The sequence below is a fragment of the Atta cephalotes genome, assembly GCF_000143395.1.
Source record: "Atta cephalotes unplaced genomic scaffold scaffold00030, whole genome shotgun sequence".
NCBI classification, from domain to species: Eukaryota; Metazoa; Arthropoda; class Insecta; order Hymenoptera; family Formicidae; genus Atta; species Atta cephalotes.
In genome coordinates, this window is record NW_012130094.1 from 737,160 (window position 1) to 753,616 (window position 16,457).

General features: G+C 34.4%; 3 protein-coding genes across 3 annotated transcripts in view; 1 reads left to right on the top strand and 2 right to left on the bottom strand.

Moving 5' to 3' along the window:
* Positions 1-13,961, top strand: part of LOC105620845 (UPF0769 protein C21orf59 homolog) — a 42,021-nt gene extending 28,060 nt beyond the window's left edge. Inside the window, exon 5 of the mRNA XM_012202321.1 lies at positions 13,857-13,961. Within this exon, the coding sequence (XP_012057711.1) occupies positions 13,857-13,961 (105 nt within the window). The remainder of the gene's footprint in view (positions 1-13,856) is intronic.
* Positions 1,255-3,291, bottom strand: LOC105620842 (protein tipE). Its single transcript, XM_012202318.1, has 4 exons — positions 3,042-3,291; positions 2,706-2,964; positions 1,616-1,783; positions 1,255-1,300 (listed from the first exon to the last, which is right to left on the bottom strand). The coding sequence occupies exons 1-4, from the start codon at positions 3,289-3,291 to the stop codon at positions 1,255-1,257; spliced, it is 723 nt and encodes a 240-aa protein (XP_012057708.1).
* Positions 5,791-7,131, bottom strand: LOC105620841. Its single transcript, XM_012202317.1, has one exon. It carries the CDS (start codon positions 7,129-7,131, stop codon positions 5,791-5,793), a length of 1,341 nt encoding a protein of 446 aa, XP_012057707.1.
* Positions 13,962-16,457: the final 2,496 nt, after the last annotated feature.

Consider the following 16,457-nt stretch of genomic DNA (forward strand, 5'->3'; position numbering starts at 1 on the left):
ATTAATTATTTTATAATTATATTATTTTGCTCTTATTTTATCATTAAAAGATAACAATCTTTTCTTCTCTTATATAGTGCTGTATTAGAGAGAAATTAAACTAAATAAAAATATATAAAAGCAGCCTCGACGATCTACATTTAAAAAAATAATCACAATAGGATCAGACATGAAAAATGATTAAAACATTAACAGTTTTAGAAAACCGTAATTTAGTGTAGCGAGTAACGCGATTAGCTTGATAAGAATCCGCATTGGAATTTATTTCTTCTGCTCGATGAAGAATGAAGATACATATTGCGCTTAGCATCGAACAATGGGTTCGTACTGCTTTCATTTCGATACTTGACTAGCGACTTAGTCACAAGGGCAGCTTATGTGACTTCAATCGTAAATTCATGGCTACATAGCTTAGTCTAAACCCGATGCTGCTGCAAAACCTAATCTGTGCCATTTAAAAACTATTATGTACTGCTTAAACTTTTATCACGTAAGTAGGAAGGCGCGCCTTTATCACGATTGAGCTCGAAACACACGGAAATTTATCGTCATCATTTCGTAACTACTTCATTTGAAATTATTTTCGTAATTAATTTCTACAAGATTTTAAAATGCACAACTATACTAATGAACAATTTAGTGGATGTCAATGTATAGCATTCAATGTATTATTAATTAAATTAATTTATATTATTAATGCGATTTCGTTAATGCATAATATTATTTTCTGACATTGCCGCATGTTTCGAATCATATCTTCTCGAAACTCGTATGGAATATTGATAGATAATTGAAAAATCCGAGTTCTCATATTCATGACTCACTCTACGTCGTAAATTTAAAATACAAATAAATGCTTCGCGCAAACAATTCTTCCAATCGTTGATCCGTCAAATAAATTTGACATTATTATATTTCTTTCGAATAAGTGCTAACTAATCTCAGCGATTGAAATATCGAGAAGAAGAGAGAAAAAGAGAAATATTTTTATGGCATATAAACCTAGGAATATGTTTCATTTATTGCACGAGTCAGATTAAGAGGATAAAAAAATCGGATGTAACGTTTAAGCATTACTCTAAGACTTTTTCTGAGTAAACTCGATAACAACGAGATCCGTTTCCCCGCTTTTTGCAAATTTTTCCTAAATGATATTGCTCGCTCGCTTAAATTTAAAAAGTAAAGTACGCTGGAGCCATTCGGAGATACTTTCTGGGATCACTCCCGTGCCGGGGGGTGAGCCCTTGGTAGCAGTCAGTATTCCTCTTCGTCTTCCTCGAATTCGTCCTCTGCCAAGATGCTGTTAAAATAAAAAGGTCAATAAATTACAGAATGAAAAGGAGAATAAGTAATATGAAAATTACAAGATGAATGGAGGAATTACTTTGACAATTAAAATTCTACAAATCATATAATATCTAAAATCTAAAAATGAAAGAAAAATATGTGTAATATAATTTAAAAAAAATTAAAAGAATTCATCAACGTTTGATCTTTCATTTACGCAATACTCAATTGCCATTGATTATCGTAGCAACCGTATGGTGATTTCAAAGTAATTCCGTAGAATAAAATTTCTGCTAGCCCGTACCGGGCACTGCATACATACACTTACTCTTCCTTTCTAGCATACTTGTCCATTAAATTGCGACTCGATCCGCCGCAAGTCTTGTTGATCGGCGGACAATACCAGTAGCATAGCACACCGAGCGTCGTAGCGAACAGTACTATGGGCACGATCAAGGCCAACACCAAATGCCTCAGATTTTCATCCCACGAATATCTGCAAACATGAAATAGTAAGGCTATGCTCTTTGCTAATGAGAAATAGACGATTGTGCAAACCGATGTGTGATTTTTTAAAAAAAAACTCGGTCATAAAATTATAATTATTCTGATAATGCGCCATTATATCAATGATTTCTTCAAATTTTTATCCTGATTAAAAATTGTGGCATTACGGCACTGTTTAGTTTATATTTATATTTAGACAATTAATTGTGTAACTACCAGTACTATAACAAGTGCATAACAATTTTTAATATCCGAGTAGCAGTTTGAAGAAATCGATATAATGGTGTATTAATAATTAATTTCGTGATTGTATGTTTGTAAAGGAGCTCACGATCAATCATGTTGAGCAACATTGCCTGTTGTACAACGTGATTGATTATGAATGAGGCTGATTGACGATTTACTATTATGTAAAATTATTATTATGAAAATCTGCCTGATATTTTTGACCTATTTACTTCATGAATAATGGCACAAATGAAAGTGTTAAAAAGAGATTAATTTTTGTCAAAAAAATTGTAAATATATTAATAAATGATTACATTTCATAAAGCGCATGATATCATATCCTTATCGTTCCTTAAATATTAAACAAAGATAAAATAATATACCATGTACATTAAGTTCTCTAAAATTTTTAGAGTGAACCTCATTTTGAAGAGTGAAATCTCACTTTTAAAAATTGAAAATGGAGTCACTCTTTTCCAAAACTGGTTCAATTTTTATTCTTTAGAATGAGATTTCACTTCAAAGAGTTTAAAGTGCGCTTTATGGAACGCAGTCATTATATGTTGCATAACTTTTCAAGCAACTTGATTAATCGTGAATGGGCCTCTTTTTATGCGAGAAACAACGCACTATGTTTTACATTAAGAATTGAATTCATACATACATCATCTCACTGATCATACCTTGCGACAACTGTCTCTGGATGTGTTCTACTGTAATAACAGGGAAATATCTTTCCCATATTTTCATAGGCGTATTTCTTGGCGAAAATAGTACAGTTGACTGTGGGTGGGTAACCGCATCCTTCTGTGTTCACAAAGAACTTGGTATCGGTAACGTCCCATGATACTGAACCCAATGGCTTCGCCGTAAATTCCTCGTATGGGAGTCTGGTGTAATTGACTTTGATTTGATGACAACGAAGCGCAGCGCTCGTACAACCTAGACAATAATAATTATATGATCGATTACATTCGAACATTTATTAAACGCGAATACAAAAGGGATCGAAGATTCACCTTCTCTGCAGCTCGCCCACGAACAGTTCTTCAACCCCTCCGCGTACACGTGCTCCGTCGTGACGCAAGCGACAGCATGCGGCGAGAAATCCGCCAGAATGGTGGTTATCGCCGGCTCGACGACGAACGGGATCAGAAACAGAAAGGCGAAAACCGCAAGGATTGCTGTAGTGCCTAGGCAGACCGAAGTATAAAACTTGGCCTTATCGATCATGGCGCCGATCTTGGACTCCTCCACCTGGACGCCCATTATCACCGTCGATTCGTCGGAATCAATGATTGCGACTTTTTGTGGGTCACGAAGACCCTACTCGTAATTTACTTAAAAATTTCTCGAAAGATGCGTATAACCACGATTTGCGTGGCCGATTCAGAGCACATCCGAAAAGACGTGCTTGTAGTCCTTACGACACCTCGATTCACACTGTGACTCCTTCTTGTCCGATGGCTGCAGCGGGAGAGGAAATAATTTTCCTCGAATGAGGAATAAAATATTACATCTATGACGCAGACTGATTAAGCAATCTTAATGAAAATATAATTTGTTTTATTTAAGAATTAATCTAGAAACTTGTAAAATTGGACAAGATATGATATGACGAAGTAAATAACAATTATTCAACTTTTTAGATGTAAATAGAACTTATATAAAAAATTTTGGAATATGAAGCTTCTTGAGGTAAAGATCTTCGAGCTTGAGTAGGCCGACTTTCGTCGATATTGCTAGATTGCTCACATTGTCGTTCGCACTTCTGGTGTTTATGATGAGTTGTAGTTAAGATAAGCAAGGTTATCGAGAGCTCGTCTCGTGTCGATCATTCATCAGCAAGGCGCGCCTCTTGACTGTTAAACTTTAATTATTGGTCGCGACAAATCAATCAGAAAAGGGGAACCTCTTAAAAACTACAAATGTCACGTGTGAAAAACGCCAAAATTGAGTAAATCTTCTGTCTTGAATCGTTCTTTTCTGAATGAGAGAATCGTCCGGAATTATACGTTCGGTATCATGACAACATCTGCTCGTGTCACATAAGCATGCGTGCGCGGTCTTTCAAATATTTAGTGCAGGCAGTGCGAGTAGATAAATTCTTCCTGATCTCTTTGTTATGATCTGACCACTCTTTTTCGCTTCGTTTTCTTGATACTTTTGCAGGAATGTATACGTGTTGCGTTTTTTATTTTATTAAATTGCAAGATGAGAATTTTTTTATCACGCGTTCCCCCCCTCCCCACACTTCAGTAATGCCCGCGCAGGGAGAATATCGACTGACGAGCCGGACTCTCCTCCAGGAGGGGAATGCCTGTTAACACAACATTAAAATCTATATTGCAACATTAATAAAAGTGATTATCTATCAGTAAACAGCTCGCGGATTTCTCTTTTCGAATTTAAGCTTTGGACTTCGTAGAATAGTTCAAAATAAATAACAATCATATTTATTCTAATACATTTAATTGAATGATATATTTGTTTAAAGTTATTTAAATATTCTTCTAAAATAACCAAATAAAACAATTGCTTTTTATTTGGTATTTTCAATTAATCGTAATAACGTTGACCGAGTTTTTAATCTGCGGATTGCAAAATAAAGAAATAATATTATCTCTGTATCTCTATAACAACACAAACGTTGAAACAAATACATCTTCAATGTGACAGTATGTTCCTAAAAAGATCAATCCTTTAACGGAGTGTAGCATATCTACAACATTGACGATCATAGATTTACGTCTAGAAAATGAATGTATGTATGAATGTATCGAAAAATTCGGCATCTATATTGTTTAATTGCACTTAAGAATTGAAGATGCAAAAAAAGTGTGTGCATTGAACATTGAAAATATAATGCTTATTTCTTATTGCCAAAAAAGTTGTACATCGATAAATCAATAAATCAAGATATCAATACGCTTTTCACTTACAAGATTTTTGAGAAAAATCAAAAAAAATTTTTTAAATGATAAAATAGTGCCGCCGCTAAAGAATTAAATTTTGTTATATCACAATAATATACATTGAATACAAATGATGTTTTTCTTTAAAGATTGTTAACTTATTACAAATGAAAATTAATTGAAACTCAAAAATATATATTTTTATTATGATAGATGATAGATGATACATACATATAAAATTAAATATCTTGAATGTTAAATGCTGTTTTAATCCTTTTAACATTCGTATTCAAAAAAATGTATTTCTTATACTGATATACTCTACACATATCCAAAGCTCGTATTAACTTTCCTCGATGAAAAGATAATAACAAAATATTTTAGTGAATAATGAGCGTTGGAAAAATAATTCAATTCACATATATTACTTTAGGTCTGATTTTATTAAAATTACAGTATCTTCATGCCATGCCATTTAAATGGTTTAGATTTATAAACTAAGAAATTTGCACAATGACAAGAATTATTATAAAAGTTATAATAGTTATTAAATAATTATAAAAATTATTATTATTACAACGATCGCGCAAAATGATTAATTTCTATCGAATGAGAGAAAAAAGAAGAGAAGAGAGAAGAAGGTATAATTTTAGACAATTGTATTGTCAATCGCGGATGAAAGTTACATAAAATTAATTATAAATAAATATTGTAAACTACAAGACAAGAGAAATCGAATGAAACACCTTTTGTAATGTGAAAGAACTGATTTAGGGCGATTTACAACTAATTATAACACCATGCCTTAGAACGCAACTATTTTCTGCCGAAAACAAGTCTTACGTGACGGATCTCAGAGCGCCATGACGGAGTCTCCTCCGCCAGCATCCCCTAAGTTGCCCGACGCGCTTCTCTCTATCGAGACCAGCGTGCCGGGCGTGCCCTTGAACCTCATTTTAGCGTCGTCCCCGACGACGACTGTTCTCTGACAGAAGATCAGAGTTAGACAGCTGACGACAAACAAAATACTCGGCAGCAATAACGCGATCAAAAACTCTCTATAGGTTGTGTGTAGATCGAATCGTGACACGACAACGCCCGTGTTATCCTCAGCGTAGTAACACGGGAATCTAGCACGCGCGTTATGATCGGACCCATCCTTCCCGTATTCGTGAAGGAATTCTTTGCACTCATCTCGAAGCGTGTTCACGCATCCCTCGAGGTTGATCAACAATTTACTCTCGTTGGCGATGATCAGGCTCTGCTCCGGCGGTGCGACTGACTTATCGTTGTCCAGGGGTTTCGTGGCAAATATATTTAAGTAGGACAAGTAAGTGAAGTTCGTCAAATCGCTTAGCAGATCTTTCTCCAGCACGGAACCATTGATGCAGTCCACCGCTTCCACCCCCAATGTGGAATTAAAGATCCCGTAGCAGGAGGCCATCATGACGTCGCCACGATCTTCGTGCCATATCTCGCGATTAGTTGCCACGTCTATAGCTCGTTCGCACTGGCTCAAGTACACTTTGTCCCCACTAAGAAGGATCATATTCTTATTCCTGGTTGGGATATCGACGCATCTGCGATCGCAATTGTAGGGGGTGCGTATACGCTCGCAGGTGCCGCGATTACAATTGAATAGGCCGTCTATGTCTATACAAGTGATTTTGCCACGGCGACCTGAACACTTAAGGGGTGGATCCGTGTCGTGGAACATGCACTCGAAGGCATCGGTGATATTGATGCAGGTGCCCGAGGAGCAGTTGAATGTCCCGGTCAGATTGCGACACTCATCCGCGATGCACTTTGACTTCTTTGCGTTCTCCTGATCGATACCATAGCAAGTCTTATTCGTCGTGTTCGTACAGTTCGCTAACAGAATCGTGGATCCGTTCCTGCGGAGATTCACATGAATCTGCACGCAGGGGCCGGAGGTCTTGGACAAACACCATTCGCCACAACTACCCCATTCGCAATTGTCAGCGTTCACCGCTCGAATTGTTGTGCACATCACGGGTACTTCGCTGATGCCCGATTGGAACGCCCGTCCACTGGGCATGTAGATTGCGACCGTCAGATACACCAACGCGACCGAGGACAGCACCATCGTCATCTGACAGATGCAGATGGTGCCGCAGATGCGGCCATCCTGCGGTGGTATCACCAGGTTTTCCACCGGAACTGGCTTCGGCATTCTTCTTCTGCTTCTTCTGCTCCGATTGGATTGATCGCTCACCAATCGATTGTCTACGTGCACTTGTTCATCTTATATGGACGAAAGTGTAATTGATGTTTTGCTAAATAAACACATTATTTATGTTCACTTGAATAGATTGGAGAAGACTCAATGATGATTTAACAACTATTTAAAGACCATAAATCAATCGAAGGTTGTTCGTATTTTTCTTCAACAATCTTATCAGCATTTGTAAAGAAAAAAGATCACTCTTGAATTCTCCAACATCTTAATAAGATATAATGAAAACCTTCAAATTGTACATATCATTATTGTTACTGGCTATTATGTAAGTCAAAATTGCACTTTTATCGATAAGTCCCACAACACTCGTTGCTGAATGGGAAAATATTTTAACAAAGATAATTATTTTAACAAAGACAGTTTTATTAAACACTTTCAAGCGTTTCAATCACCAAAAATTAAGCGGTTAATGTTGTTGCACAGCTTTTTATATCTCGTGACATGTCGCGAGGATCGTTCGTCGCAACATTCCGTATCACATCACAAACACGACGCGGCGTTGATGATTCAGCCTTTATCTCGATCTTTACGTTACTTTTCGCAAAATCGCGAATTCGTCGAATCCCGCCCCACGCAGAAATATAAGCGCATTTGCATCATCGGCATTCCACGTCAAAGGTTTCCACGCGCGTAAAAGTCTCTTTCCTTTTTACCGCAGGACGAGTCTACCCGCGCGCATGTTCTGTCCCGGTCCTCGTGTAATATGCGCCGACGGCACCCTCGCGCGAAGACGCACATTGATCGCGGTGCCGCGCGACTGCGCATCGCCGGACTGCAACGATACCGTCCGCGTTACTGCAATTGACGTCATGTACTACGAAGACGTCTAAGGGAGGATGATGCAGAGTGATCTCCAGAGATGGCGGGTTTCGATCAATTCAGATCAACTCAATTCGGTCGCGATTTTTTGAAATTTTTCGCGAGTCGCCAAACGACAATACGAGTTGGAGAACGTCAGAATTTTTTTAGTAGGACATTTTTTTATATTTTCCTATTTTTTAAAAGATTCAAGATTTATACGATTTGTATAAGAGTTCTTAAGTTAAATTTAATTACATCGTTTGAAAACTTTTATTTAATGTTATATAATTAAAATCTGATGAACTGGTAATGATGCGAGTTAAGTAAAGGTTTTCTAAAAAAAACTTTAAAAATAGTCAAGCATGCTATGAGGAATCATAATAAAATCGCTGCTGAGAATAAAGTAGGTTAAAGCAAAGTGTCCCAAGTACGAAGCGGAATAATTTCCAACTGCATTCATCTAATGTGGATTACATGTATATGCATTGCAGACAATGGCGTAGTAAGAAAAAACAATGCCCATACCTTCCATCATAACCTCATGTCTTCTTTACTACACTATTAACGTACAATCACTGATAGACTAATTAACAGATAGCTTTTTCAATTTGTTAAGCAGTATCTTTGTTTGCATTTTATCCCTTTTCTTTCACATATAACATACTTGCAATACTGATATATAAAAAATAGACAGCAAACTCTAAATTTTAAATAAACTCAAAATTTTAAATAAGTCAATTTTTTTAATGAGACAATTAAATCGCGCAGAAAATAAAAGACCACATTAATAGTAAGAAAAGAAAACAGTTTTTTGTCGAAAATTATGACAGCATTAGATGAAAAAATCGTCTAATCCCATAGATTAAGCAACGAATGTTAAAAATGCATTATACGGAATAAATACTAAGTACTCTAAAAAATTTTAATAAGTTATTTTTCATATAAATTTCAAAACAGACAAAAACATCTTCACGTGGTCATATGTCCGAACTGACTTAATTTTAAAGATATAAAGTATCTAAATTAAAGAAAAATTCATTTTTTTTTAATTGTGGAAACCATTTCAGATTATGAATTTCAGATTATTTTGAAACATACAAAAAGTTTCATTAAAATAATCCAAAATTGGTTTTTAAAATTAAAAAAAAAACAATTTTTCTTTCAACTTTAACATCTTTCTATAATTTATGATCTTTTGTATTCCATTACAAATAAGTCTTTTATTTCTGCTTGTAAAACGAGGAAATATGTATGTGTATTAATGAATTCACGTTCGTGCAAAGACGGTGTCCAAGGCGGATCACCCTCTTCGTCTCTCCCTTTACTACGCTACTGATTGCGGGTGATAGGCCTATGCAAGGAATTCTTAAGAAGTCTAGGTATAACGATGAAACTAGGTCAACAATCATTTGTTTTTATTAAAATGATCGACAATGACAATATTTAGCGCGGTTTAATTTTGTATTCTCTTTTCTTTATGTTCTCTTTTCCGATTGAAAAAACAAAAACAGAAATTAATACATGATGATTATTTATATTGATGTTTTACGTCTTGTAGATTAATGCTGAAAACAAATTCCAGCGACCATTTTAAAAGATAACTGGTATGTCAGTCGTAAAGTTTTATGTGTCTCTTCTAATATCGAAGCATGTTTCTCCAAGAACACGTAAAATATTTTATCTCCCGTAAACGTAAATGTACAATTTGTAATTCCCTTTCTGAATCTACAAAATTCACTTTACAAAAATTTCATAAGTAAGATTCGTTTAATTTCTCAACGATATTAATTCTTAAATGCTATCCCGATAAACACAAATAATAACATTATATCAATATTATAATTTTCTAATCAACAATATAAATATTGTAAATATAATATATACATGTACGTAACAGTTACATTGTTGAATAGAAAAATGATGTTATGTTATTGTTAATTTGTGTTCAGCGGAATTTTTATACAAAATCTTCTAATTGTAAGAATCTCAATTCTTTTTTCTTTTCGTCACATAAAATGGATCTGTTCCGATACTGTGACACAGTTTTGTTAACGACCTTCGCAACATGTGGCAGTTTAACCATGGAAAAAGGCGAGAATGAGAGAAGAGAGAAAACGCTGACAAAACGCGGATAAAAGAGTATAACAAAAATGAAGCTTACAGTGTTCGTGTTTTATCGAGCGCCAGGCTTAGACGGTGTGGCGCCTCCGTTTTATACGGTTTTCCACTAATGTATAATACACACGCTTTGGTCTCTCGTATCATTCATACAGAATCACGCAACTTGAATCGTGTCAACATCAATTTTTTATATCGATTGGCACGGGAAAACACGAGCAATTTTTATGATAATTTCCTTATATATTTTTATATTTTTCATAAAGCAAGATGGAATCTACAAAATGATTCTTGTATTATAATTAAATGGAAAATATATGTCTTGATAAAGAAGAACAGAGGCAGCTGAAATTTTTCAGAGATTAAAGCTAATAATAAGAAAGATATTTAAATAAAAGAATGTTAGACTGCATTCATAAAATAGCAGTTCTCTGTTATTAACTTTCTTTTTTATAGGAATTTACAAATTGATAAATAATTCCAGATGTGTAACATTAGAGAAAATACGCATCAATATTGACAATATTATGCGATATAATTGTGCGACTCGACAATTCGATCGAATATTAAATGAGGTCGACTGAAATAGAATTTGTCGCGTTTCTGCAGCTCACCTGAGAATCGATCACCTGAATTTAAATTATTCAGCGCAAAGAACTTTCGCAACGCGGATATATTTCCGTATGTATTCTCAATCTATCGGTGGACCAGTATAAACGTAACTTTTATCACTCGATAATATTCCATCTATACCGATGTTACAAAACATGTTTTACATCTAGTTATAAAGACTGTAGATACCGATCTATAATACTCATAGATAATGCCGCAACATGATATATATGATTCACATCGCACATATTTTGTCACGCAATAAAATAAAGTAGTAAGACAATAATGTAAATAATAAACGCGCGCGCGCGTTACGATAAAATTATTTTATATTGATGATAATATCGAAAAGTGATCTCATATATATTTGTTTAAGTTTTCTTCCTTCTTTTAAATAAATATAACAATTGTAGATACATTAATTGTTTAAAAAATATTGTAGATATATTGAGAAAAAAGTACATATTTGATTTTTTGTTTGATCAAACGTTTAAACGAACGCGTGATTGACACGTGTTGTAACCAAGAATGAAAGATCGATCGCGCTATGATTGACAATGCGCTAAACCTGACCATTCTCTATTTAATTCCATACATTTTTAATTTACAATTTCAATTTGTGTATAAAAAAAAAAGGAAATTTCAAATTTTTAATGAAACAAAAAATTCCGTTTGCTGTAGTACAGACACAATTACGCAAATAGATTAAATGGAGCAGTCTACTTCACAATTGCAATAAAATTGCAATGATACTGATACTATTTTACTTGTGCAGAAAGACACATTTAGAGAAACATTTATGGGAAAACTTAATAATAGCTTCTTCCCACGCGCGTTGCGTCATTTCTTGTTTGATAGTGTGAATCACTAAAGATATGTCACTGAAATTCCATGTATTTCGAACTACCCTCATCGAAATTATTATGATAAGATTATAATGACTCATAAAACTCCACAGTGATTCAGATCACCATTAACAATCCTCCAAAATTATTAAAGATGTAAAACGAAGGTTCATTGCTTTTTTGCTTCCCTCATTGATCAGCCGGTAATAGCGTCACGGATTCACGCGATACGCGATAGCTGATCAAACGGCAAAAGACACGTGCAAGTACGTGCGAAGCTTGGACGCACCTTACAAGAAGTTGCGGGAGTAATTTCCCTGTGAAACAATCACCTGTCAAGCACTTGTCACGCGTTGTTTACGCGGGTTTTGTCGTTCGCCACCTGCTCGCCGAGGGGATGTTACGCGCTCAGAATCCGCGCTCTTCGCGGGGTGAAAACAATTAGAGGACGTGCGCGGAACAATGCGGGGTTGCGTCCGGATCTTCAATCTGTACTTACGCAATGGTGGGATGAATTGCCGTTCCGGTGTAAACCGCAGAAAATCCGCTTTCCGCAGTCTCGTCTGATCTGCCGAGGGGAAACAAATATGGCGGTACGACAGTCGTACTGGAGCTGCAACAGCTCCACCTCGCAGTTACCGTATTGTACCACAAAATCAATACATCGGGTTGCTACCAACACTATCGTTTTGTTACAGCGAGCGAACCGCAACGGGCACGCACATCCATGCTTCTATGCCAGTGAACTACCTACGCGTCTCATCACGGCAGTAAAATAGGATTTATCTTGAATGAAAATCAGAAGATCATCTAATATCCTAGTAAAATTTGTATCGAATCAATCCACGCTGAATTCCCTCGGTCGGCCCACTCGCGTACTTTCCTGTATTGTCTCAACATCATTTCTAGTCATTTCGATCGACGGCGAATCTTCGCGAAAGATATGACGATCCTCTTCCCTTTTGACGTCATGAAGAGCGGCTTGGGACATAAAGAGTTAGAAGATCGATCGATTCTATTTCTTAGCGCTTGACTTACATCGCTGACTCACTAATCGAATTAGGGGGTTTGCAGGAACTGATTACACACACATACGCACATATATACGCACACAGGAATTCTGGGAATGTCCTAATTACTGTCCCAATCTTAGATTCATCAGCTGTTTTCTTCAATTGCCTCAAAATTCTCTTGAATGTCACCATTCCAGATTGAAATGACGGCAATTGATACATGGATCAAACACGTGCAGTTAATTTCAGGCGCATTTCGTTAATTTATCGGAATTGGAATGGATGTAAGATTATATCGCATAGATACATCATCGGCTCATCCGAGAGATATATTTGCACCCACTCGTGCGCACATTCATAACCATAAATAGAAATGCGGCATCCGATATCTCCAATAATCCATTCCTTTGGCTCTTCCGTATTTCGAACTCTCTATATGTTCTATGAAAAAATATACGCTAAGATATATGCTCGTACATGAATGTTCGGACGAACATTTTCGTTTGTTCATTATTAAGTTGAAAAATTTCTTTTATTCTTTCGGTTTGTGATAATATTTAACTATAGGAGTGTCATATCCAAATAGCAATGTAACGGTATTTGTCGTCAATTTTTAGTATTAATATGACAAATTATGTCAGTTTGCTACCTTAATAAGATTTATTAGGTTTGATAAAATGTGGATATTTATGTAATATATTAAATATATTTGATATTAAAATCTTTTAAAACAAGATTTATGAGATTTATCGTTATTGTTGTTGCGAAATGGGTTTATCGTGTAATTTCTGGTTATCAGATCCGGATATTAGTCCAGCGTGATTTCTCTCTAAACAAATCAAATTTTATAATAAAACATTATGATTATACTTGTTGCTCCGCACTCATTAGTTTAAAAAACCAAATTATAAATGTACAATAGTATACACGTATACAATTTTTAATCTAACGGAATCTATTTTTTAATCTAAATTTGTTTATTATATTACAAATTTATTAACTTATTCAGAAATTCTATAATCACTTCTATGATCATGACTTCATCTATTCAATGTCGACTCCAATATATTGAAGTCACACTTATTGGTATAAGGTTACTTTAATTTGTTTCTGCCAAAATAAAAAATTTAAATAGTATCGATTCGTACAAATCTGACAAACAGTAAAGACTTGGCAGCATCATTTACATTTTCGATATGACACAAAAACAAGCAATCGAGGGAGTTGCCCTGCATTTCAGTTTACTGGCTGTCAGCCAAATTTTCCACAGGACCGCCAACGAGAGGGACGAATCAGACTGGAACTATCCCCGGCTACATCATTAAGGTCAATCTGCCTCACTATGCCAGTATGGCATCTCATGCCATGTCGATAAAGAGGATAGTACAATGGCGGTTCTACTATTTTTACACGATAATTCACGTTTTTATTCATAGAAAACATCACATGAACAAAGAGTTTTTTAAAGAGAAAAAATGCTGCGTACTTTATTAAAAACAATTAAAATTCTACATTTTCACGTTATTACGCATTCGTGGAAACGTAACGTTCTCTTTTTAATTAATTTATTTATGATTTCTATTTTCATTTTGTTGTCGTTTTCCAATTATATATCTTAATATAGTCGACGATGTTCTCGATGTTTGTCTAAGAAAAAAAATATTAAACAATAAATGCAAAAGATTTATAAAATAGTCTCTGAATCTATTCAAGCATTTAAAATTTATAGACATAATTAGAATTGTTAACGATTCCATATTTTAATATCAAGAAGTAATACCTTATTAATATTATATAATTAATATTTTCGAACAATTAACAAACTTAATTGAAAATAAATAGATATTGATTTTTGACAATTTTTCTATAGGATCTTCAAGCTATCACATCTTCTTTTCTTTGTGCTGACATTTCGCTTTTCTTTACGAATTGAAAGCAAAATTGTGTAAATGTTCTCAATTTCTCTAATTGAATTAAATTTAAACATGAGTGAATTTGATAATCACAAAATGCAAATCGTACTCTATATTTCATAGCCATTGCGACACTTACGACGCGAAATATCAAAGAACATACAATAAACTGCATTCACCGTCTTAATGGAAGCCGCTGCAAATCAATTGACATCCTTCTTAAAAGCATTTACAATTTTAGCGATACGACTGATGCGGAAGTTACATTACTTGGTAACTGATGCTTTCTTTGTCGTCAGATGGAAATTAATATTGAGACTTGTTCGACCGATCATCTGAAGTTATTCGTTTGACGTTCGACGTCATTTACGATAATAATAACTCTCCGAACTATCTGGAAAAATAGCACCTAAGAGATGATATATTATTTATTGAAGATATATTATTTATTAATAAACAGGTACTTAAAATAAGTTTGTGTCACTGAAATCATCAATAATAGATCGAAAGCATCAAATCTCTTAAAATTTCTGCATCTTGTAACTGAAGCAAACCTTAGCAAAGAGCTTAACTTCGTTTTGTTGACTTTGTCACTGTTCCAAACTAGACCGAAGCACTTATTGGTTTTCCTTCTTAATGGAAAGGATATCAGCACTTCGTGAAATAAAAGAAAAGTGTATCTGACTATCTGACATATAAATAAGATATATAAATAAGATATTGCTTTCTTGTCCTTTATTTTCTTCAACTCTAAGACTTTTTTCTAATATAAATTTTTTAAATATAAATCTATTTCCCAGTAAGAATATCAGTTCATAAATAAATCTTGATATCGATTTAAAGAAAAAGCACATAAGTCTGCTTTAATCAATATCTGAATGTCAAGTTAAATCTTAAATGAATAATCGAATAAGCTTCTTAGCCGAGTAGTCGCAGTTCTTCTCTAATCGAAAGGTCACTATATCGAACCATTCGCATCTCAAAATGTCTCCATTTTAAGCATTCCACTTGATATTCCCTTAAGACGAGATTTCAAATGACAGCTATAAATATGGACCTAAGAATCCGAGATTAAAATACACAATGGTCGCAACGCTGGAATAAGGGTAATAAAAATCCCTGTTATTTCTTTTTACATACAAGACGAGATCCATAATTCAGCTCCTACTTAATTACAACGCATTACTCTTATTTCTCGACCAATCCCTTGGATCGATGGTAAAACAGTCTCTCGAGGGTATTGCTGTATTGCATTGAATAAATAATAAGAAATAAGGTAAAAAGTATAGATGAAAACAATAATATTAGAAACAAAAATCATTCAGGTAACATTTTAACATTATACATTGTAAAAAAAAGTATATGAAATTACATAAATAATATGTGTAAAAATTACACAATTTATATAATGGAAATATGAAATTGTGCATTTTTACAAAAATTAGTATCTTTATCTTTATTAGTATCTTTTATCTTTAATTGTGTAAATATATTTTTGTATTAAATAGAAAATTATACACAATAACAAAAATGCATTGATAAAATGCAATTTTTTCTTTGCAATTTTGTCTTTCTCATTGAAAGATTTAATCTTTAAAAACGGACATATAATTTTTTAAATTTCATTCTGTTAAATGCCATGCTATTTTTAATAAATATAAATTATACAGTACATTACACATTAGAAAAATTTATAATACTTCTCTAGAAAAAAAAGCTCTAAATCTCTTTATAATATTTCAGATCATCAACTTTAACATTTCTGTCTTTTCCTCTATGTGATTAAAGGTTATAAAAAGTTTCGAAAGAAAAAAAATGAAATTTCATTAGGGAAAAAGGGGATGGCAGGGACAATGGGGGAGGGGAGGGCTAGGATAATGGGGAAAGAAAGCTTTGATATCATGTTCGAGAAGATGAATGAGAGAATTACGATATAAATTAAAAAGCGTGACTGACAA